At 41.1% G+C, this 23,110-nt stretch overlaps 2 protein-coding genes across 4 annotated transcripts in view; one reads left to right on the forward strand and one right to left on the reverse strand.

Moving 5' to 3' along the window:
- The window catches only part of LOC133540574 (arf-GAP with coiled-coil, ANK repeat and PH domain-containing protein 2-like), a 1,007,806-nt gene that overhangs the window by 285,469 nt on the left and 699,227 nt on the right, over positions 1 to 23,110 (reverse strand). The gene's annotated exons all lie outside the window — the stretch shown is intronic.
- Positions 1 to 23,110, forward strand: part of rnf13 (ring finger protein 13) — a 116,990-nt gene that overhangs the window by 30,591 nt on the left and 63,289 nt on the right. For all 3 annotated transcript variants that reach the window (XR_009803661.1, XM_061883268.1, XM_061883267.1), the window contains exon 4: positions 2,294 to 2,416. Coding sequence is in view for 2 of the 3 variants with exons in the window: in XM_061883268.1 (XP_061739252.1) it covers positions 2,294 to 2,416 (123 nt within the window). In the remaining variant the exon portion in view is untranslated. The remainder of the gene's footprint in view (positions 1 to 2,293; positions 2,417 to 23,110) is intronic.

The following is a 23,110-nucleotide window of genomic DNA, read 5'->3' on the forward strand; positions in this document are numbered from 1 at the left end:
AAATCAGTTCCCAGTGGCTTATTTTATTTTTCGAAGTCTTTTTCAAAATTGTACCTATCATGGAATATTCAGAAAAAAGCCTTTAAAGTGCCTGATTTTCGCTATCTTTAAATCCATCGTCCATTTTCCTGTGACGTCATTTAGTGATGCCAACATAGCGGATTGCACAGCAAGATATAGCGACATTAGCTCGGATTCAGACTTGGATTTCAGCGGCTTAGGCGATTCAACAGATTACGCATGTATTGAAACGGATGGTTGGAGTATGGAGGCAGATAGCGAAAACGAAATTGAAGAAGAAACTGAAGCTATTGACGCTATTCGGCGATTGTCTGCCTTAGCATCGCCGGGATAATGCGCAGACCTAACGATCAGGACTTTCTAAATCCGTCGATTGGTAACTGTTTGTTTGGCATTAAATGTGGGTAGAGAGAAAGGCTGCATGCAAATATAGCTACAATTGTACATACAGCTAGCCTAAATAGCATGTTAGCATCGATTAGCTGGCAGTCATGCCGTGACCAAATATGTCTGATTAGCACATAAGTCGAAAACATCAACAAAACTCACCTTTGTGATTTCGTTGACTTTATCGTTGGAAATGCATCTTCAGGATATCCATACATCTCTGTGCCATGTCTGCCTTAGCTTCGCCAGTAAAATGTGCAGACCAAACGATCGGGACTTTCGCATCTTGTGACACTGGAGCAACTTAAATCCGTCGATTAGTAAGTGTTTGTTTGGCATTAAATATGGGTGGAGGAAAAGGCTGGATGCAAATATAACTACAAATGTACATACAACTAGCCTAAATAGCATGTTAGCATCGATTAGCATGTCGTGCTAATTGATGCACACTCCACGTAAATCAACTTGAATCCGTCCCTGATCGTGTTGTTACACCCTCCGACAACACACCGACGTGGCATGATGTCTCCAAGGTACGGAAAACAGTCGAAAAAACGGAAAATAACAGAGCTGATTAGACTCGATGTTTGTAATGTGTTTGAGAAAATGGCGGATTGACTACCTAATAATAGAAAGGCGTTTTAATTCGCCAAAATTCACTCATTTAGAGTTCGGAAATCGGTTAAAAAAATATATAATATCTTTTTTCTGCAACGTCAAGGTATATATTGACGCTTACATAGGTCTAGTGATAATGTTCCCCTTTAATAATGAAATCCAGTGATCTGTGCAGGGTGTACGCCGCCTTCAGCCCGAATGCAGCTGAGATAGTCTCCCCCCGAAAGGGACAAGCGGTAAAAAATAGATGGATGGATAATGAAATCCAGAGGCAATTACATACATATAGTCTCCCCCGAAAGGGACAAGCGGTAGGAAATAGATGGATGGATAATGAAATCCAGAGGCAAATACATACAGAGGGCAAATAATGTATGAATTTGATTCACGATGTCACCAAAATGTGTCTGGTGACGGCGTGTTGTGGTTGGGAGAGGCTGTGCTACCAACCTAAGGGTTCCCGATTCGATCACCAGCTTACTACCAGCCAGGTCACGTCCGTTGTGTCCTTGAGCAAGACACTTCACACTTGCTCCGGATGGGTCGTGGTTCACGCCTTGCCTGGAAGCTCCCTCTATCAGTGTGTGAATGGGTGAATGTGAAAATAGTGTCAAAGCGCTTTGAGTACCTTGAAGGTAGAAAAGCGCTATGCAAGTACAACCCATTTACCATTTAAGAGAAAATAAAAAAATAAATATATATATTTATCTATGTGTGACCGATTTTGGCCACAAACACATTTGATTGATAGTAAAATTAAACACTAATGACTTAAGTCACAAAGTAAAATTAAACACTAATGACTTAAGTCACAACCAAGGAGTGATTATAGACTTTGAAGCACCCTTTAGCACTTTTGTCACAGCCCCACTGATTGCGTCATTAAAAAACCCAACAAAAAAAACACCACTGACCCAGATAGATTGCAGTCCTGTGGGAAACACTGCACTTTTATATTTTGGTACACACCCTGTAATTGTAATCGGCTCGGTCTGGCCGCTCTGTCCTTCCCGGGGCTCGAACCATAGTCCGCAAATTGAGAGACGAGAGCGCCAGACAACAAGCCAAAAAGCTTGAGCTGCCACTTGTGTTGTCCAGCTTGACTCTTAAGGTGACAATACATTTGAATGTAATCTAATGTTTGACATTTTGGACATTTTATAGTTAAAGGGTCCAACCAAACACTGGAATGCATGAGAAAATCCATAAGACGACCAGTGGGATACATTGCGGTTATCAACATGTTACTAATCATGTCATTCCTTAGGGTTTCCTGATTGGTGCACGGCCAGCCAATGCGTGCGAGCCCATCGAGCCCCCTCCCAGGGACAACTTGACAGGAGCCTTCATCGTCCTCATCAAACGCTTTGACTGCAACTTTGATATTAAGGTACGCCCGTTCTCACCACTTGGACAGGACGTGCCTGTTTGGAATACAGCGATTCATGGGCTGCACTTTATGAACCAAACCAATGTGGGTTTGTTTTTTTTATGTCTTCACATAACAAAGCATGTGAAGAAATTGCCCGTCTTTACCTTTGTTTACCATTCGTTGCTTGCCAGCAACTGAGAATAGACGATTTTTATGTAGAAAGTGGGGGAAAAAAACAAAAACTTTTGTTGTCTGATTGTGAACGATAGGCAAAATTCTCAGTGTGATTCCCCTTTAAGTGTTTTGGAAAAAAACATTAATTGTTACCTGTTTTCAGGGTTTTTGCGGGTCATTAAAAACCATTAAAAGTCGTTTCATGAAATTGGCAAAAATTAAGGCCCGAATTGGCATTAAAAAATATTATGTAATGACCTCCAGAGGCATAAAGAAAATGTCATACAATTGCAGGCTTGGACCGATAGTAAAATTAACTTGATAGCTTTGATACCACTTTGATACCTGTGTTTCTTTTCTTCGTCTCTGGCTTTCAAACTGGATTTTTGATTTGATTGATTGAAACTTTTATTAGTAGATTGCACAATTCAGTACATATTCCCTACAATTGACCACTAAATGGTAACACCCCAATTAGTTTTTCAACTTGTTTAAGTCGGGGCCCACGTTAATCAATTCATGTATTCAAGAGGTTTCATTCTGCGCATCGATCTCAGCACCTTAGCATGTTTGTTTGACAGTCGAATTAAATTAACAGAGTGAATCCTCTTGTCAGACATTTACAATCTTTGGATATGAGCAGGTGTGACTGCGAGCTGACACAGAATACATCGATATTGCCTCGCCAGTCGCAACTCGCTAATTAGAAGAATCGGCTATGTAACAAAAGTTAGGAGAAAAAAAGAACATTTTAAAGCCAAATGTCCATGTTTGGGAATATGTTTTCTTCAAAACGAATGAGCAACATGAGCCCATCAGCACGGATGGATTAGCAAGTATGCCAAGACAACAAACAAACCCCCCCACCAACTTGGGAGGGTTTGTCCAAGTTTGTTTGTCCAACTGAAGGGGGAAAAACTGCACTTCAAGATGTTCAATATTTATTAAAGCGCAATTTTTGGTAACAAAAGATTAAGAGTTCATTTTATTTTTGTTTACTTATTTAGGTTAATTAGATTATTGACCTCCCAATTACAGTTGTAAAAACACACTACAGTAATGGCAACTACGTTTATTGCGTTTGAAAGGATTGCATGCATTTTTATTATTTAATATGACTGATTGATTGATTGATTGACACTTTTTTTAGTAGATTGCACAGCACAGTACATATTCCGTACAATTGACCACTAAATGGTAACACCTGAATACGTTTTTGAACTTTTTTAAGTCGGGGTCCACGTTAATCAATTTATGAATTACACAGTTAACTGCGTGGGTTCCCTCCGGGTACTCCGACTTCCTCCTACTTCCAAAGACATGCACCTGGGATAGGTTGATTGGCAACACTAAATTGGCCCTAGTGTGTGAATGTGAGTGGAAATATTGTCTGTCTATCTGTGTTGGGCCTGTGATGAGGTGGCGACTAGTCCAGGGTGTACTCCGCCTACCGCCCGAATGTAGCTAAGATAGGCTCCAGCACCCCCCGCGACCTTGAAAGGGACACTCGGTACAAAATGGATGGATGTAAGCTTTTCAACTATTCAACATTATCATTGTGAAATGCTTAAATCTTCTGTCTATAAAGACAATTGTGTGCTTTTAACTATATATAATACTGTAAAGATCTGCAGTCGGATATGGGCATAAAATGTGTCCTAAATGTCAGTAAAAAAGCATTAAAAAAAGTATTATATTTGATTTGCTGGTACCTGAAGAAACATGGGCTACAAATGTAATACAATTTTGAATTTGATTATCGCTTCTCACGATTCTGAATATATAGTAATAATAAAACAAAAAAATTATTGGGCCGCACAAAGTGCATGCAAAAAATGAGGAGCGAATGAGTGGAAAAAAGAGCATGTCTACTAGAAGTCTAGGATTTCACCATAGTTGCTACAAGGGCTGGGCGATATGGCCTTTTTTAATATCTTGATATTTTTAGGCCATATCGCGATACACGATATACATCTCGATATTTTGCTTTCGCCTTGAATGAACACTTGATCTATATAAACACAGCAGTATGATAATTCCATGTGTCTACATTAAAATATTCTTGTTCATACTGCATTCATATATGCTACTTTTCATGCAGAGAGGGAAATCACAACTAAGTCAATTTACCAAAAGTGTATTTATTAAACAGTTATTAAGCAGTGGCACATACATTCATGTCATTTCCAAAACAGAAAGTGCAAGACTGTCAGTCCCTCTATCTGCTGGAAGTCAGCACAAAAAAAAGCTGAGAGACATTTTAAAACAAGCTATTAGTGCGCTTTTGTGCATGATGTCACCAAGATGACATATCAAAACAACACTATATTAAAGTTCACTTTTTGTACAGAACGCCACTACAATAGTTCAAAACAAATGAAGTGCACGTTTATGCATGATTTTGTGGGCGTGTGGCACCAAATGGAGATGTTGACCGGCGGAGTAAGCACTCTTCATTCACTAGCAAGTGACTTTTCAAATGATGCTACTTATTGTTGCAACAGTTTTTCCCCACACTTGACAAATTACGGTTGTCTGTTTGACATATTCCCACTTGAAGCCAAACCACGGCCAGACGATGGACCCCCTGTTGTTTTTCTTGGGAATTAATTCTTCCTTTATTTGTTACCAGATTCGCACCTTCTGTCTCTCTTATTACCACTTGCACGGCTCTGCTAGCATCACAGCTAACGTAACCCATGCTGCTACCTCTCTGCTCCGCAAGGGAGTATACGTATATGACGTATGTGACATGTGTAAGAAGGTGCGCTTGCTGTCTTTGAGAAGAGACAAAAAGTGGGAAGAGCCTGTAGTGTAATTCCCGCTGCTAAAAGCAACTGCGTGAGAACGTATACTCTAATATCACGATATAGTCATTTTCTATATCGCACCACAAACTCGCGATATATCGATATATCGCCCAGCACTAGTAGCTACTTTGACACAGCGCTGGTATGCGTAATTAATAATCACTAAACTTTGATTTCGGCCTCTACGTAACCGCGGAGTCAAATAATCGGCCAATAAAACGGAATACGCTGTTAAACCCACAACATCACGGAAATGGACATAAATGTAAGTGAAATGTTGTCATTGTGAGGAGAAAAAACATTTCTTGGGAAAATAATATGTCCGGTAGCACTCATTAATCCCCAACACACTCAATTGCCCTGCCCTAAACTAAACAATGTTAAGACAGTCTCCTGAAATAGCGACTAAACTACAAAGCCAAAGCTAACAAGAACAACCCGTACACCCACAACACAGCTCATCTGCTTGTGTTGTTGCGAACGACATCATCGATGTGACTGACATTCACTGACAAACAGAAATGAGAGGCGTTGTCTTTTTTTTTAACAGCCTCAAGTGAGTTGCCTCTGTACTCGTCATGATGAAAACAGCAGCACGGCACACTTCTCCCCTGCACAGAAATAGCACGGTGCGGTCTGACTGCGCTTGCAAAATACTGTAAAGGTTTCAAAAAAGTACGTAAAGTACTTAATGATACGTTTCCACAATTATTATGCTTTGACTTAAAATCAATTGTCCAAATATGCATCGCACCAATACATTTGAAGATTTTTGCATTGAATTAAGAAACATTTTATTAAGTTTTGACACAAAAATCACACACTCAATAGTAGTAAAGTAAGTGTAAAAGGTAAAAAACTACATTACAACAAGAACAGAATGCAATAACATAATTTTATTGTTTTTCTATAATGCTATTCTTATTTTAATTTATGGTTATTGCTATTATTATTATTTTACTTGTGGTTTATTCATTACTAATGTATGTCCTTTTTTAAAAACTATATTTAAAATTGAGTTTTGGTGGTACAATAAACACTCATGTTTTCAATTTAATGTATAATCGTGACGACAATTAAAAAATAGAAGAAACCCTGGCTTTGTCCGTGCAGAACTTGGTGTGTGAGGCAAAACGAAACGTTTCTAAAACGGAACTGCAAAAACAGGAAGTGGCCATTTCTCTAAACTCTATATCCTCCATACAGTAACATGCCTCTTTAGTCTGCCCTGTATATATAGAATTTCAATAGGCCATACAGATACCTATGAATTTCCACATTTCTTGAAATGTATCTGATACCTCAACAAAAAACATAATAAAACCAACCATGTACTTTAAAATTCACAACCTTATTGAAAACAATTAAGATTGTTTCAGTGACAAACCATGTACTTTTAAATTCACTACTTTATTGAATACTATCAAGTATTTAGGATCACTGTGCTTCAACCTGTTCTTGCATATAATTCTAAATACTGTATGAGATGCCAAGAAGTAACTAACTAAAAACTAACACAAAAAAACTGCATTGTGTGTAAGTACTTATTGATCGTGAGAAGTGATCATTTTGGTCATAATAACCGTCAATCCATCCATTCATCCATCCATCCCTTTTCTACCAGTTGTCTCGTTCGGTGTCGTGGGGGGTGCTGGAGCCTATCTCAGCTGCATTTGGTGACATGAACGGGGACGGCGTGGCACAGTTGGGAGAGTGGCCGTGCCAGCAACCTGAAGGTTCCTTATTCAATCCCCACCTTCTACCAACCTCGTCACGTCCGTCGTGTCCTTGAGCAAGACACTTCACCCTTGCTCCTGATGGGCCATGGTTAGGGCCTTGCATGACAGCTCCCGCCATTAGTGTGTGAATGTGTGTGTGAATGGGTGAATGTGGAAATAGTGTCAAAGCGCTTTGAGTACCTTGAAGGTAGAAAAGCGCTATTCAAGTATAACCCATTTACCATGAAAATTTCATATCGCTACATCAATTTTGTCAATTTTGTACTTGGCCTAAACAAACTAGTATGCCATCCATCCATTCATTTTCTACCAATTATTCCCTTCGAAGACGCGGGGGGCGCTGGAGCCTCAAACTAGTATGTCTTTTCTTTATTTACTTGCTATAGCAATTCACAAAATGGATGTAAGGCGCTCAGAGAGGAGGAAGAAGTGATTTGGGAGAACGGATGAGGGTTAAGAACTGGAAGAGGAGGTGTAAAAACTTGAAGAGATCTTGGCAGCATTCTCATCTTTCCTTTTGTGTCCATGCTTTAAAAAAAAATCTAAGATCAGCTTGCATTCGTTCATTCATTAAATCTCCCTCCCTTCCAACATGCTTTTGTTTCAGCACCGTTTCCCTCTTTTCCTCTTTAGTGACTGTGAAGAAGCCAAGCAGCCTTTTAAGGTCTTGCTGCATTACACACACACACGTTTTTATGTTGCCTTTTGCTTATGAGAACATTTATTGTTACAAACCATTAACTGGAGTAAGAAGCACCTTTAGAGACCACGTCACTCATGCACATTTGGACGTTTGGAAGTCAAGGTTTGGCCCAAATGTCCTCACATTCCTGAAATGTTTCCACTGCCGAGACATACCGAACACACACACACACACACACACACACACACACACACACACACACACACACACACACACACACACACACACACACACACACACACACACAAGCAGAAAAGCTGGAGTATGAGCAGATTCCACTTCAAATAGCTGATATGTGCACATAAACACACAAGGCTTAGATCATTGTAATTTAAACTCCTCACCGCCTTGCTAAGCTTAGTGCTTCAACTATTTATAGTTTGTTATTGGAAGTAAAACTACAGATAATAACACCAGGTACTGTTACTGCCTATTGACATCCATCTTTACATTGACTTGCTATTACAGTGTGTTTAATATCTTGTCATTTTAGACCAGGCCTGGGCAATTATTTTGACTCGACGGCCAAAATTAGAGAAAAAAATGTGTCTGGGAGCCGGTATATTTTATTTAGATTAAAGAGAAAAGAATAGAAGATTAAAATAAAATTTAAAACAAATTGGTCTTAGCCTGGGCCCTGGAGTGGGGGTGCAGACTGAGGCCAAGGGGAAAGAAAAAAAACAACAACTCATAGCCATAGTACACATCCCTCTTACATGTGTGTAAGAGGGAAACATCAAAGAACACAGAGGACATTAAAGACATTAAAGCAGCAGATACAACCAGACACTTCTTACATACAGCTATGAATAAAAAGTAAAATAAACATATACACTGTGGTGGCCTCTGCAGTGCTCCACGCCATTGTCCCCTGGGGAGGAGGGAGCATGGCCAGAGACAGAAGCAGACCCAACAAAGCAACCAAGACAGCCGACTCCACTCTCGGCCAATGTCCAGTCCGCATGGATGAGCGAGGATACGTCCAAGGTGACTGAGGTGTCCGACACCTGCTCACCCAGTTGAGACACCGCAAAGCCTCTCCATCCCAGTAGCTCAGTGCTAGCTCCGCAGCCCTGTCCCCTCATCCGCATCTCCTCCAGTCCCTCCAAACAGACTCCGGTGTAGCAGAGACCCAGCAGCTGGTCTCCATGGCCAAAAGGCTCCCGGGAGTCAGATCCAAAAGTCCACAAAAAAAGCACCACAGAGGTCACGAAAGTGCCACCCCTTGTCACACAGTCCCAAAGGGTCCCGGACCAAAATGCAAAAAAATATAATAACACATGAAAACAAGAGGGAAACAAAAAAGGATGACACAAGAGCACAGAGCTCCTATCTACAGCAGCCACTACAGCAGCGCCATCTTGGAAAAGTTAGGGTTAGGGTTAGGTTTAACCCTAACCCTAACCCTAACCCTATTTATTTAGCCTTTATTTAACCAGGTAAAATCCCATTGAGATCAAAGATCTCTTTTCCAAGGGAGACCTGGCCAAGAGGGCAGCAACAAGGTTACATTAAAAACAGTAAACAACACATAAAACATCACATTTACAACATTAAAACTTGCTCATATGACACATGTGCATACAGACAAGGTAGACTGCAATCCTTTCACAGAAGCTTTAAACTCATTTAATGTAACAAGGGTTTGAAGTTGAATATTCGATTGTAGGTTATTCCAAGCCTTTGGTGCTGAAAACCTAAATGCTTTCTTGCCCAGTTCAGTTCTTACTTTGGGGATGACAAATTGAAGAACATTCATTGAACGAAGATTGTGACTTCCTTGTTTTTTTGTTAAAAGACAAGATAGCTAAGATGGAGTGATACAAAAAATGGTTTTGTAGATGAAAACATACCAATGATTGAGGCGTCGAGCACATGAAGATGTCCAGTTAACCATTGAGTATAACACACAATGGTGAGTAAGGGGAGCGCAGTTGGTGATAAGTCTCAGTGCCCCGTGGTACACACTATCCAACTTATGGAGATAACCAGCAGTAGCATTCATGTACAACACATCTCCATAGTCAATAACAGGTAAAAATGTTGTTTCCACCAATTTTTTTTCACAGTAAAAGAAAAGCAAGTCTTGTTTCTATAATAAAATCCCAGTAAAAGTTTTTTTTTTTTTTTAATATCAGATATTTAGGAACATTATTACAAAATCTCACAATATGACACGTGTGCAGGACTAGTAGTCCACTTCTTCCTTCTAGCACATACACATCTACTCGTGTGCAGGACTGGTAGTCCACTTCTTCCTTCTAGCACATACACATGTACTCGTGTGCAGGACTAGTAGTCCACTTCTTCCTTCTGGCACATACACATGTACTCGTGTGCAGGACTGGTAGTCCACTTATTCCTTCTAGCACATACACATGTACTAGTGTGCAGGACTGGTAGTCCACTTCTTCCTTCTAGCACATACACATTGATTGATTGATACTTTTATTAGTAGATTGCACAGTACAGTACATATTCCGTACAATTGACCACTAAATGGTAACACCCGCATAAGTTTTTCAACTTGTTTAAGTCGGGGTCCACGTTAATAAATTCATGGTAAAATGGACTCGTGTGCAGGACTAGTAGTCCACTTCTTCCTTCTAGCACATGTACTCGTGTGCAGGACTAGTAGTCCACTTCTTCCTTCTAGCACATACACATGTAATCGTGTGCAGGACTGGTAGTCCACTTCTTCCTTCTAGCACATACACATGTACTCGTGTGCAGGACTGGTAGTCCACTTCTTCCTTCTAGCACATACACATGTACTCGTGTGCAGGACTGGTAGTCCACTTCTTCCTTCTAGCACATACACATGTACTCGTGTGCAGGACTGGTAGTCCACTTCTTCCTTCTAGCACATACACATGTAATCGTGTGCAGGACTGGTAGTCCACTTCTTCCTTCTAGCACATACACATGTACTCGTGTGCAGGACTAGTAGTCCACTTCTTCCTTCTAGCACATACACATGTACTCGTGTGCAGGACTAGTAGTCCACTTCTTCCTTCTAGCACATACACATGTACTTGTGTGCAGGACTGGTGGTCCACTTCTTCCTTCTAGCACATACACATGTACTCGTGTGCAGGACTGGTAGTCCACTTCTTCCTTCTAGCACATACACATGTAATCGTGTGCAGGACTGGTAGTCCACTTCTTCCTTCTAGCACATACACATGTACTCGTGTGCAGGACTAGTAGTCCACTTCTTCCTTCTAGCACATACACATGTACTCGTGTGCAGGACTAGTAGTCCACTTCTTCCTTCTAGCACATACACATGTACTCGTGTGCAGGACTGGTGGTCCACTTCTTCCTTCTAGCACATACACATGTACTCGTGTGCAGGACTGGTAGTCCACTTCTTCCTTCTAGCACATACACATGTACTAGTGTGCAGGACTGGTAGTCCACTTCTTCCTTCTAGCACATACACATGTACTAGTGTGCAGGACTAGTAGTCCACTTCTTCCTTCTAGCACATACACATGTACTAGTGTGCAGGACTGGTAGTCCACTTCTTCCTTCTAGCACATACACATGTACTAGTGTGCAGGACTGGTAGTCCACTTATTCCTTCTAGCACATACACATGTACTAGTGTGCAGGACTGGTAGTCCACTTCTTCCTTCTAGCACATACACATTGATTGATTGATACTTTTATTAGTAGATTGCACAGTACAGTACATATTCCGTACAATTGACCACTAAATGGTAACACCCGCATAAGTTTTTCAACTTGTTTAAGTCGGGGTCCACGTTAATCAATTCATGGTAAAATGGACTCGTGTGCAGGACTAGTAGTCCACTTCTTCCTTCTAGCACATGTACTCGTGTGCAGGACTAGTAGTCCACTTCTTCCTTCTAGCACATACACATGTAATCGTGTGCAGGACTGGTAGTCCACTTCTTCCTTCTAGCACATACACATGTACTCGTGTGCAGGACTGGTAGTCCACTTCTTCCTTCTAGCACATACACATGTACTCGTGTGCAGGACTAGTAGTCCACTTCTTCCTTCTAGCACATACACATGTACTCGTGTGCAGGACTAGTAGTCCACTTCTTCCTTCTAGCACATACACATGTACTCGTGTGCAGGACTGGTGGTCCACTTCTTCCTTCTAGCACATACACATGTACTCGTGTGCAGGACTGGTAGTCCACTTCTTCCTTCTAGCACATACACATGTACTCGTGTGCAGGACTGGTAGTCCACTTCTTCCTTCTAGCACATACACATGTACTCGTGTGCAGGACTAGTAGTCCACTTCTTCCTTCTAGCACATACACATGTACTCGTGTGCAGGACTAGTAGTCCACTTCTTCCTTCTAGCACATACACATGTACTCGTGTGCAGGACTAGTAGTCCACTTCTTCCTTCTAGCACATACACATGTACTCGTGTGCAGGACTGGTAGTCCACTTCTTCCTTCTAGCACATACACATGTAATCGTGTGCAGGACTGGTAGTCCACTTCTTCCTTCTAGCACATACACATGTACTCGTTTGCAGGACTGGTAGTCCACTTCTTCCTTCTAGCACATACACATGTACTCGTGTGCAGGACTGGTGGTCCACTTCTTCCTTCTAGCACATACACATGTACTCGTGTGCAGGATTGGTAGTCCACTTCTTCCTTCTAGCACATACACATGTACTCGTGTGCAGGACTGGTAGTCCACTTCTTCCTTCTAGCACATACACATGTACTCGTTTGCAGGACTGGTACTCGTGTGCAGGACTGGTAGTCCACTTCTTCCTTCTAGCACATACACATGTACTCGTTTGCAGGACTGGTACTCGTGTGCAGGACTGGTAGTCCACTTCTTCCTTCTAGCACATACACATGTACTCGTGTGCAGGACTGGTAGTCCACTTCTTCTTTCTAGCACATACACATGTACTCGTGTGCAGGACTAGTAGTCCACTTCTTCCTTCTGGCACATACACATGTACTCGTGTGCAGGACTGGTAGTCCACTTCTTCTTTCTAGCACATACACATGTACTCGTGTGCAGGACTAGTAGTCCACTTCTTCCTTCTGGCACATACACATGTACTCGTGTGCAGGACTGGTAGTCCACTTCTTCTTTCTAGCACATACACATGTACTCGTGTGCAGGACTAGTAGTCCACTTCTTCTTTCTAGCACATACACATGTACTCGTGTGCAGGACTGGTAGTTATGATGGACCGCCTTAAAAAACAGAATGAAATTAAAACATTTTTTTACTGACTTGAGACACCCAGAATGTCCAGAATGTCCAGAATGTGGCATTTACAATATTATCTATGAACGATGAAACACTGAATATTGACAACATAGGGTCTTCTAAAGATCCCAAAAACGTGTTTTAAAACCAGTGTAGATCTGGTATTCCACGCTATAGGTCCCAGACTCTGGAACAATTTGCACCAGTCCCTCTGTGATCTTGACTGTGTTGAAACTTTTATTTGAAAACTTCTCTTTTTAGTAAAGCTTTTAGTTAATGCACCTTTTAACTATCATTTTTAATCCACTTTGTATCCTTTTTATGATGTTGCCCCTGTTGTTTTGAATGTAATTGTTGTTTTACTTCACCTATGTTTTGTACAGCGCCTTGTGATTGTATCTGTGAAAAACACTTTATAAATAACATTTACCTACTTACTACATACTTACTAAAAAAAAATCCCTGCTGTGATGTAGATTACCATACTAACTAATTAGATTACCATAGTAACTAATTAGATCACCATTGTAACTAGTATATCATGCAGAAGCGCAGGGCGTGCCGTGACTGCACTGTCTTTGGAGTCCTCTACAACCTGCCATCTCGTCCGCTTTTTCACCATGCCGTACGTGCCGACACAGTCACATATTGTATCAGGTTTCAGCATGCCCACAGAAGCGACTGCAAGACATACTTGATCAACAGCCATACAGGTCACACTGAGGGTGGCCATATAAACAACTTTAACACTGTTACAAATATGCGCCAAACTGTAAAGCCACACTAAACAAGAATGACAAACACATTTCGGAAGAACATCCGCACCATTGCACAATATAAATACAACAGAACAAATACCCAGAATCCAATGCAACCCTAACTATTCCGGGCTACAATAGGGGGCGGGGTTGGGGGGGCGGAGTGTATATTGTAGCCCAGAAGAGGTAGGGCTGCATTGGATTCTGGGTATTTGTTCTGTTGTGTTTATATTGTGTAATGGTGCGGATGTTCTCCCGAAATGTGTTTGTCATTCTTGTTTGGTGTGGGTTCACAGTGTGGCACATATATATCTGTAACAGTGTTAAAGTTGTTTATACGGCCACCCTCAGTGAGACCTGTGTGGCTGTTGATCAACTATGTCTTGCAGTTGCTTACTGCGTTGACAGTAGTGAAATACAACATGTGGCTGGGCAGGTATGCTCTTTGTGCAAGTTTTAGAGGACGGTAAAAGCAGTGCCTTCACGGAGCTCACTGACTTTGTAAATTCATGAAAGAACCAAACTTTATGAATTTATAAAGCTGACCGTGAAGTCGTGCAATATGCTGTCCCAAATGTCACTATGTGGTATAATGTGTGCGTGTCATCCTTAAGATGCCCCCCCACCCCCATATAGCCTTCTCCTAGCGCATTAGCTGTTAGCATCTGTTGAGTCAGCACTTTAATGGTTCTGTGGCTCTAATGGGCAATAAAAGAGATGTCCGCGCACTTAACCTTCTGTGAAGTGTGAGCACTTACTTGCACATGTAGGTTGTAGCTTTGTGTGTGTGATATGTATGTGAGAGTGTGTGAAGAGGTCGAATGTCAAGAGAAAGTGTTTGAGATGGAGACAGCAGACGAGGATCGAGTCAAGGGGTGTCCGTTTGGTGGGTGGGTGGGTGTGTGTGTGTGTGTGACAGCATTCCTCTTTGGTCCTATTTAAAAAAAATAAATCGTCAGAGAGAGGGAAATAAGGGTTGCACTTCCTGTGCAGTGGGATTTTTTTTGGGAGGTTTTTGCAGGAAGAGGAGCTGGGGGGGGGTTGCACATGGCATCAGTGACCTCTCTGCAGGAGATGGGGGTTGGACGGGAAACTGGATACCAGCCCCTCCCCCTCCTTCCCCATAGCTCCCTTCCTTCATTGTCAGATTCTTTGCAGACTATCTATTCGTCCTCCTGCCTGCACGTTCATGTCCCTGCACATAAAGGAATAACGATTTAGTTATGTAATGTACCGAGTATATTGAAAGCTGTGGAATCACGTGTCCCCACTCTACTTCTCACCATACTTGCCAGACTTGAGACCTCCGAATTCGAGACATGGGGGGGGGGGGGTTGATGGTTGCGAGGGGTGTATATTGTAGCGTCCCGGAAGAGTTAGTGCTGCAACGGGTTCTGGGTATTTGTTCTGTTGTGTTACGGTGCGAATGTTCTCCTGAAATGTGTTTGTCATTCTTGTTTGGTGTGGGTGCACAGTGTGGCGCATATTTGCAACAGTGTTGAAGTTGTTTATACGGCCCCCCTCAGTGTGACCTGTATGGCTGTTGACACTTATGTGTGTGTAAAAGCCGCATATATTATGTGAATCCGCCGGCATGCTGTTTGGTAGAGTACGTTACAGGCAGTGCCTTCAAGGTTCGCCCCCAATATTGTTGTCCGGATGGAAATCGGGAGAAATTCGGGGGAATGGTTGTCCCGGGAGATTTTCGGGAGGAACACTGAAATTCGGGATTCTCCCGGGAAAATCGGGAGAGCTGGCTAGTATGTTTTGCCCTGTCATTTAGACTCTTTACTGCCCCCTCTGGAATTTACTAAAGTCGGCCCTTCTTATGTCGATAACTTGCCTATGTCAACCAACTCATTAAATGTGTTCTTCTTATTACTGAAAAGTGCCCGCTTAGGTCGACGCTGACATACATGATCGAATGCTTCTGTTGACATACAATTTGAGGCCAAAGGCGTAATTTCCGACGTGTTGTGTTGTGTTGTAGTATTCTCAACTTAATCATTATCGCTAAGCAGCTTGAAACGGCAACAGTAGTTATTAGTGCTGTGAATCTTTGAGAGCCTAATGATTTGATATGATTTCTGGACTGACGATTTCATTTAGAATCAACACGATTCTCAATCCAAAATGACTCTCGCAATGTATTATTTGGTATAGTAATTATAATTCTATGTTTTTAATTTACAATTATGATAATTCAGAATTGTATATTTTTCTACAAAACAGGTTACAAGTTGCAAGAGTTTATTCTGGGTTCATGGAGGTGGCCTAAAACGTCTTTTCAAAAATTGATTCTTATAAAAAAAAAATATATATATATATATTTTTTGGGACAATTATAAGTCTATTTAGAACCGGGATGAATATGAATCGCGATTTGGATGTGAATCAATTGTTTTTACAGTCCAGTTACACAACATTAAAACTTGCAGAGAGACTTCCTATTCGCCTTCAAAATAAAAGTATTAACTTGGATTTTACTACATCCTTTTTACAGTCCAGTTACACAACATTAAAACATGCAGAGAGACTTCCTATTCACCTTCAAAATAAAAGTATTAACTTGGATTTTACTACATCCATCCATCCATTTTCCATTTTCTACCGCTTATCCCTTTCGGGGTTGCGGGGGGAGCTGGAGCCTATCTCAGCTGCAATCGGGCGGAAGGCGGTGTACACCCTGGACAAGTCTCCAACTTATCACAGGGCCAACACAGATAGTCAGACAACATTCACACTCACATTCACACACTAGGGCCAATTTAGTGTTGCCAATCAACCTATCCCCAGGTGCATGTCTTTGGAAGTGGGAGGAAGCCGGAGTACCCGGAGGGAACCCACGCAGTCACAGAGAGAACATGCAAACTCCACACAGAAAGATCCCGAGCACAGGATCGAACCCAGGACCTTTGTATTGTGAGGCAGACGCAGTAACCCCTCTCCCACTGTGCTACAGCAACTAACAAAACGCCTTCATTGTTATTTGTTATTTTTTTAGAGGTGCACAATAAGTATCGGACTAATAATTGTTTTTTAGGAATAATGACGCCATACCGATAAATTCAATGAGCCAAGATTACCCGTACCGTACCATAGGGGAGTGAGGGTGAGCCAGTCAGCCGCTCCTTTTCTCCTACCCCTCGTAAACTTCCCTTTTAGCTTCACTGTAAACAAACATGGTGGTGATCATGTGAGACTTCTTCATTGTTTTAGAGCAGCGGTCGGCAACCTTTACCACTCAAAGAGCCATTTCGATCCGTTTCACAAAATGAGGAAGACAATGGGAGCCGCAACTATTCTCGCCAATATCTGCTGGTGGTCACCCAGATGACAAGAATAAGGGCATGCTATGAAGCCATTGCCTTAAACACCTTCTACAACATGTTCAAACTGCTTGCCAGTCCAGCAACATGTTGTGTGTGAGAGGCTTCCGCAGATGCACGCACACGACTGGAAGGCATACTGGGTGACACGGAGTACACTGACGGTTCTGATATAAACAACTACATTCCTACTAATATGCGCCACATTGTGAACCCACACAAAAGAAGAATGACAAACACATTTCGGGAGAAAATCCTCACAGTAACACAACATAAACGCAACACAAACATTACCCAGAATCCTTTGCATCCATGATACTTCCTGACTATGTTTTACACCCCACAAGCACCAAACCCCGCCCACCTCAACCAAGCAGGGGGGGGGGGGGGGGGGGGGGACTCGCGGGGTGTGTAACATAGTCAGGAAGTGTCATGGATGCAAAGGATTCTGGGTTTTTGTTGTGTTGCATTTGTGTTGTGTAACTGTGAGGATTTTCTCCCGAAATGTGTTTGTCATTCTTTTGTGTGGGTTCACAATGTGGCGCATATTAGTAGGAGTGTTACAGTTGTTTATATCAGAACCGTCAGTGTACTCCGTGTCACCCAGTATGCCTTCCAGTCGTGTGCGTGTATCTGCGGAAGCCTCTCACACACAACATGTTGCTGGACTGGCAAGCAGTTTGAACATGTTGTAGAAGGTGTTTAAGGCAATGGCTTCATAGCTTGCCCTTATTCTTGTCATCTGGGTGACCACCAGCAGATATTGGCGAGAATAGTTGCGGCTCCCATTGTCTTCCTCATTTTGTGAAAGGGTGCACAATAAACACACCTACAATCTGATATATCTGATAGTTGCTGAATTTCCCCCAGGGATCAATAAAGTACTTTCAATTCTATTCCATATATCACTAAGCTTTAGAACTTTGTTGTGAAAATCTCCTTCCGCGTCTTTGGAAATGCTTCCCGCCCCCACTGCTTGGTGCCTCGTCTGAGCTGCTGTGACATAATTACCATATTAACTAATTAGATTACCATAGTAACTAATTATATTAACATAGTAACTGGTATTCAGTGAGGTAAAAAAGTATTTAGTCAGCCACAGATTGTGCAAGTTCTCCCACTTAAAATGATGACAGAGGTCTGTAATTTTCATCATAGGTACACTTCAACTGTGAGAGACAGAATGTGGAAAAAAAATCCAAGAATTCACATTGTAGGAATTTTAAAGAATTTATTTGTAAATTATGGTGGAAAATAAGTATTTGGTCAACCATTCAAAGCTCTCACTGATGGAAGGAGGTTTTGCCTCAAAATCTCACAATACATGGCCCCATTCATTCTTTCCTTAACACGGATCAATCGTCCTGTCCCCTTAGCAGAAAAACAGCCCCAAAGCATGATGTTTCCACCCCCATGCTTCACAGTAGGTATGGTGTTCTTGGAATGCAACTCAGTATTCTTCTTCCTCCAAACACAACAAGTTGAGTTTATACCAAAAAGTTCTATTTTGGTTTCATCTGACCCCATGACATTCTCCCAATCCTCTACTGTATCATCCATGTATCCATTTTGGTATAAACTCAACTCGTCGTGTTTGGAGGAAGAAGAATACTGAGTTGCATCCCAAGAACACCATACCTACTGTGAAGCATGGGGGTGAAACATCATGCTTTGGGGCTGTTTTTCTGCTATGGGGACAGGACGATTGATCCATGTTAAGGAAAGAATGAATCGTGAAATGTTGAGCCAAAACCTCCTTCCATCTGTGAGAGCTTTGAATGGTTGACCAAATACTTATTTTCCACCATAATTTACAAATAAATTCTTTAAAATTCCTACAATGTGAATTCCTGGATTTTTCTTTCACATTCTGTCTCTCACAGTTGAAGGGTACCTATGATGAAAACTACAGACCTCTGTCATCATTTTAAGTGGGAGAACTTGCAAAATTGGTGGCTGACTAAATACTTTTCTGCCCCACTGTATCATCCATAAGCGCAGATTTCGAGCATTGAAATACTTTGTATAGTTGGAGACTTATGGTCATTTGAAAACACCACCGCACATCATAATGGCAGCTACAATTTCCATCTTAAAGATCTAAAAAAATTATTTGAGAATGTCCGGCGGGCCAGATTGAAAAGCTCAACGGGCCGCATGTGGCCCCTGGGCCTTAACTTGCCCAGGTCTGCTCCAGAGTATAAATTGCACCCCCGGCCAAACTATGAAAAAAACTGCGACTTATAATCGGAAAAATACGTTAAATAAAACGAAACGGATCTAAAAATTTGCACATAGTTTTGATTCTTGGTGTTTTGCGAGTTAGCCAGTCTAGAATAAATGCTTTTTATCCGCCTTTGCCTTTTATGCAGGACAAAAAAGTGGGTCATTGCCGCATTGGTTTTGCACTTTTACCTTTTTACAGAGCATCCTACTATCAGTTCAGTGAAGGCTGATAGTTCAATGAAGGCTGATAGTGTCAAGTGCGGGTTACTGTTCAACAATTGCTTTGCCGCAACAGGGCGGAAGAAGTGTTGAAAGTCACACCCCATGTCCTGGCATTCCCCTCCACATGGACCCTGTTCTGTCCGCCTGTGCCGTTGAGACTATTCCCAGGACTCAACTTCATTCCTCCTGTTCCATGTCAGTGCAGTTACTTAGAAGTGTGACCCAGAAAACAAGGCAGAAAATGCCGGCATTTAAAGGCTGCGTGAAAGGGTCTTATAAAACGCTCTTGTACAGACACCTCTCTTGTTCTTTTGCGCGCCCTTAAAGACCCCACGCACACGTACATGCGTGCGTAGTCAAACATTGTATAATTGTCCAACTTACTGAAAAATTAAAGCATCTGGATGACCACTTTGATACTTTTATGTCTGTACTTTTTGATCATTTCTCCCAATATAGCTGTGTTTTGGTTTATTTGCATTTTATGTGTCGTGGTTCAATAAAAAATAAATTGTACTTTTAGAGTAAAATTTGTAGGCATGTAATGTATATCATCTCGCTCGTTCGTGGCTCTTGCTTGTGGCTAACAATTTTGTGCCAGCTTGGGGACCGTCAAAAATCTTGTGACTTTAAAAAAATACAAATAAAATCCCTAAAGATTTTGGTGAAATACCACATTATCCGACTTTTGTTAAAGGGGAACTGGACTTTTTTGTTCACATTTATTATGAATGACATGGCGATGGATGTTTCTTTTTTTTTTTTCATTCTAAATATGAAATAAATGCGATCAAAGTTTGCTCACAATGGAGCCATTAGGAGCCGCGCAACTTCGCAAAGCCCTTAAAAAACCTCCAAACACATCCAATGAGGTTTTGTATACATTATGTAAGTATATATGTAATGTAGTAACAGGCACATTTATAATAACATTGAATATTTACGCATTTTTTATTTTTTTAAGCATACGCAGCACATTTAAAAAAATATCGTTTGCTTAATTTTTTCAAAACTTTTTTTATCATTGACTCTTACTCAAGACTTTGAAAGCCAACAAACATAATAAAACGTCACTTACTGTTCAACGTCTGCTGTCATTAAGATGCCGACAGCTGGGATGTTTAGACTGATATTCCTCACGAAGAAACAAGGTGGAGGGGGGACCAAAACTTTTATTTGTTTATTTAATATTTACAATGCATTAAAAAAAATCCATCCGTCGTCATGTCTTTCATAATGATTGTGAACAGTTCCAAAAAAGTGCAGTTCCCCTGTAAGCTACATGATGATTTAATACATTAATATATATATATATATATATATATATATATATATATATATATATTTTTTTTTTTTTTCAAACTTGCTAGCTAACTTTAATTAACCCTGCCCAAAGGAACATAACTCATAACATTTTTCTTAAATCCTTCAAAGGTCCAGGAAGTTTCAAGAAATGTTCTGACTTTAAACTATACTCTGTGTTTGATCATTCCCCCCAAAGTTTCAGTTGTCTTGCTCGCTTTGCACAAAAGGCACGTTCAACCCAAAATATGCTCCTAATGGGCTCCGCAAATGTACATATGTCGTACCAAATTGTCAATTCATCAGACAGTCTGTTTTCGGTTTTAAGAATAAGATTTTGAAACCAGTTAAAAATTTTACTTTTTAAAGGGGAACATTAACACAATTTCAAAAGGGTTGAAAACAATAAAAATCAGTTCCCAGTGGCTTGTTGTATTTTTTTGAAATTTTTTTCAAAATTTTACCGGTCCTCGAATATCCCTAAAAAAAGCTTTAAAGTGCTTGATTTTCGGTATTTGCGATGCGACTATCCATTTCCCTGTGACGTCTTACAGTGCTACCAATGTAAACAAACAACGGCGAATACCACAGCAAGATATAGCGACATTAGCTCGGATTCAGACTCGGATTTCAGCGGTTTAAGCGATTCAACAGACTATGCATGTATTGAAACAGATGGTTGGAGTATGAAAGTATTGAAAAGAAACTGAAGCTATTGAGCGAATAGCTATCGACGCTATTCATAGCCATACCATGGCCGAATAGCTGCGTTAGCATCGCCGGTAAAAAGTGCGGACCAAACGATCAGGACTTTCGCATCTTGTGACACTGGAGCAACTTAAATCCTTCGATTGGTAAGTGTTTTTTTCGCATAAAATGTGGGTGGAAGGAAACGTAATATAGTTGCAAATTCATCTGCAGGTTATCCATACATCTGTGTGCCATGTCTGCTTTAGCACCGCCGGTAAATAGCATGTTAGCATCGATTAGCATAGCATGTTAGCATCAATTAGCTGGCAGTCAACATCAACAAAACTCACCTTTGTGAATTTGTTGACTTTATAGTTGCAAATGCATCTGCAGGTTATCCATACATCTCTGTGCCATGTCTGCCTTAGCACTGCCGGTAAATAGCATGTTAGCGTCAATTAGCGTAGCATGTTAGCATCGATTAGCTGGCAGTCACGCCGCAACCAAATATGTCTGATTAGCACATAAATCAACATCAACAAAACTCACCTTTGTGATTTTGTTGAATTTATCGTTGCAAATGCATCTGCAGGTTATCCATACATCTCTGTGCCATGTCCGTCATCGCCGGTAAAATGTGGAGACACTTTGGCACATTCAATGGGGGTCTGGCGGCAGACACTTTCGCATCTTCGGGCCAGTGGTGCAACTTGAATCCCTCCCTGTTAGTGTTGTTACACCCTCCGACAACAGACCGACGAGGCATGATGTCTCCAAAGTTCCAAAAAATAGTCGAAAAAACGGAAAATAACAGAGCTGAGACCCGGTGTTTGCAATGTGTTGAAAATGAAAATGGCGGCTGTATTACCTCGGAGACGTCATCACAAAAAGAGCCATAAGGCGTTTAATTCGCCAAAACTCACCCATTTAGAGTTCGGAAATCGGTTAAAAAAATATATGGTCTTTTTTCTGCACCATCAAGGTATATATTGACGCTCACATAGGTCTGGTGATAATGTTCCCCTTTAATGGAAAATGACCACACCGGAAAATTTGCTTGCACTACAGAAAGTGTCTCAAAATTGCGGCCCACAGGCCCAAATATTGTGGCCCTCTATTAGGGACGTAACAATGCCAAATTTTACATCATGGTTATTGTGATCAAAATGACGACTGTTATCAATATTACCACGTTATATGTACTCATGCACACAGTTAATTCCTTCAACCAAATTTTTTTTTCAAAATACAATCGACACACAATATACCTTGCAGAAGAAACAAATATTGTCCTGACCTTTTAAGAAACATTTTTGAGTGTTTTGATATGTTTATCTTCTTCCATTTTAATTTGTAAAAGTAAAATAAGGGTTTTAATTTTTGGAGTGTTCACTTAGCTTCACTTGCGGTTTATGAGACATCACCCGAGTTCACTTCCCGTTGTAAACACCTCCGTTAGTGTTGATAAAGCTATCAAAAAGCCCCACCTCCTTCTGTGTTGTGGTCTTTGAGCATAGCGCGATCACTCTG

Source organism: Nerophis ophidion, linkage group LG22 (genome assembly GCF_033978795.1).
Source record: "Nerophis ophidion isolate RoL-2023_Sa linkage group LG22, RoL_Noph_v1.0, whole genome shotgun sequence".
NCBI classification, from domain to species: Eukaryota; Metazoa; Chordata; class Actinopteri; order Syngnathiformes; family Syngnathidae; genus Nerophis; species Nerophis ophidion.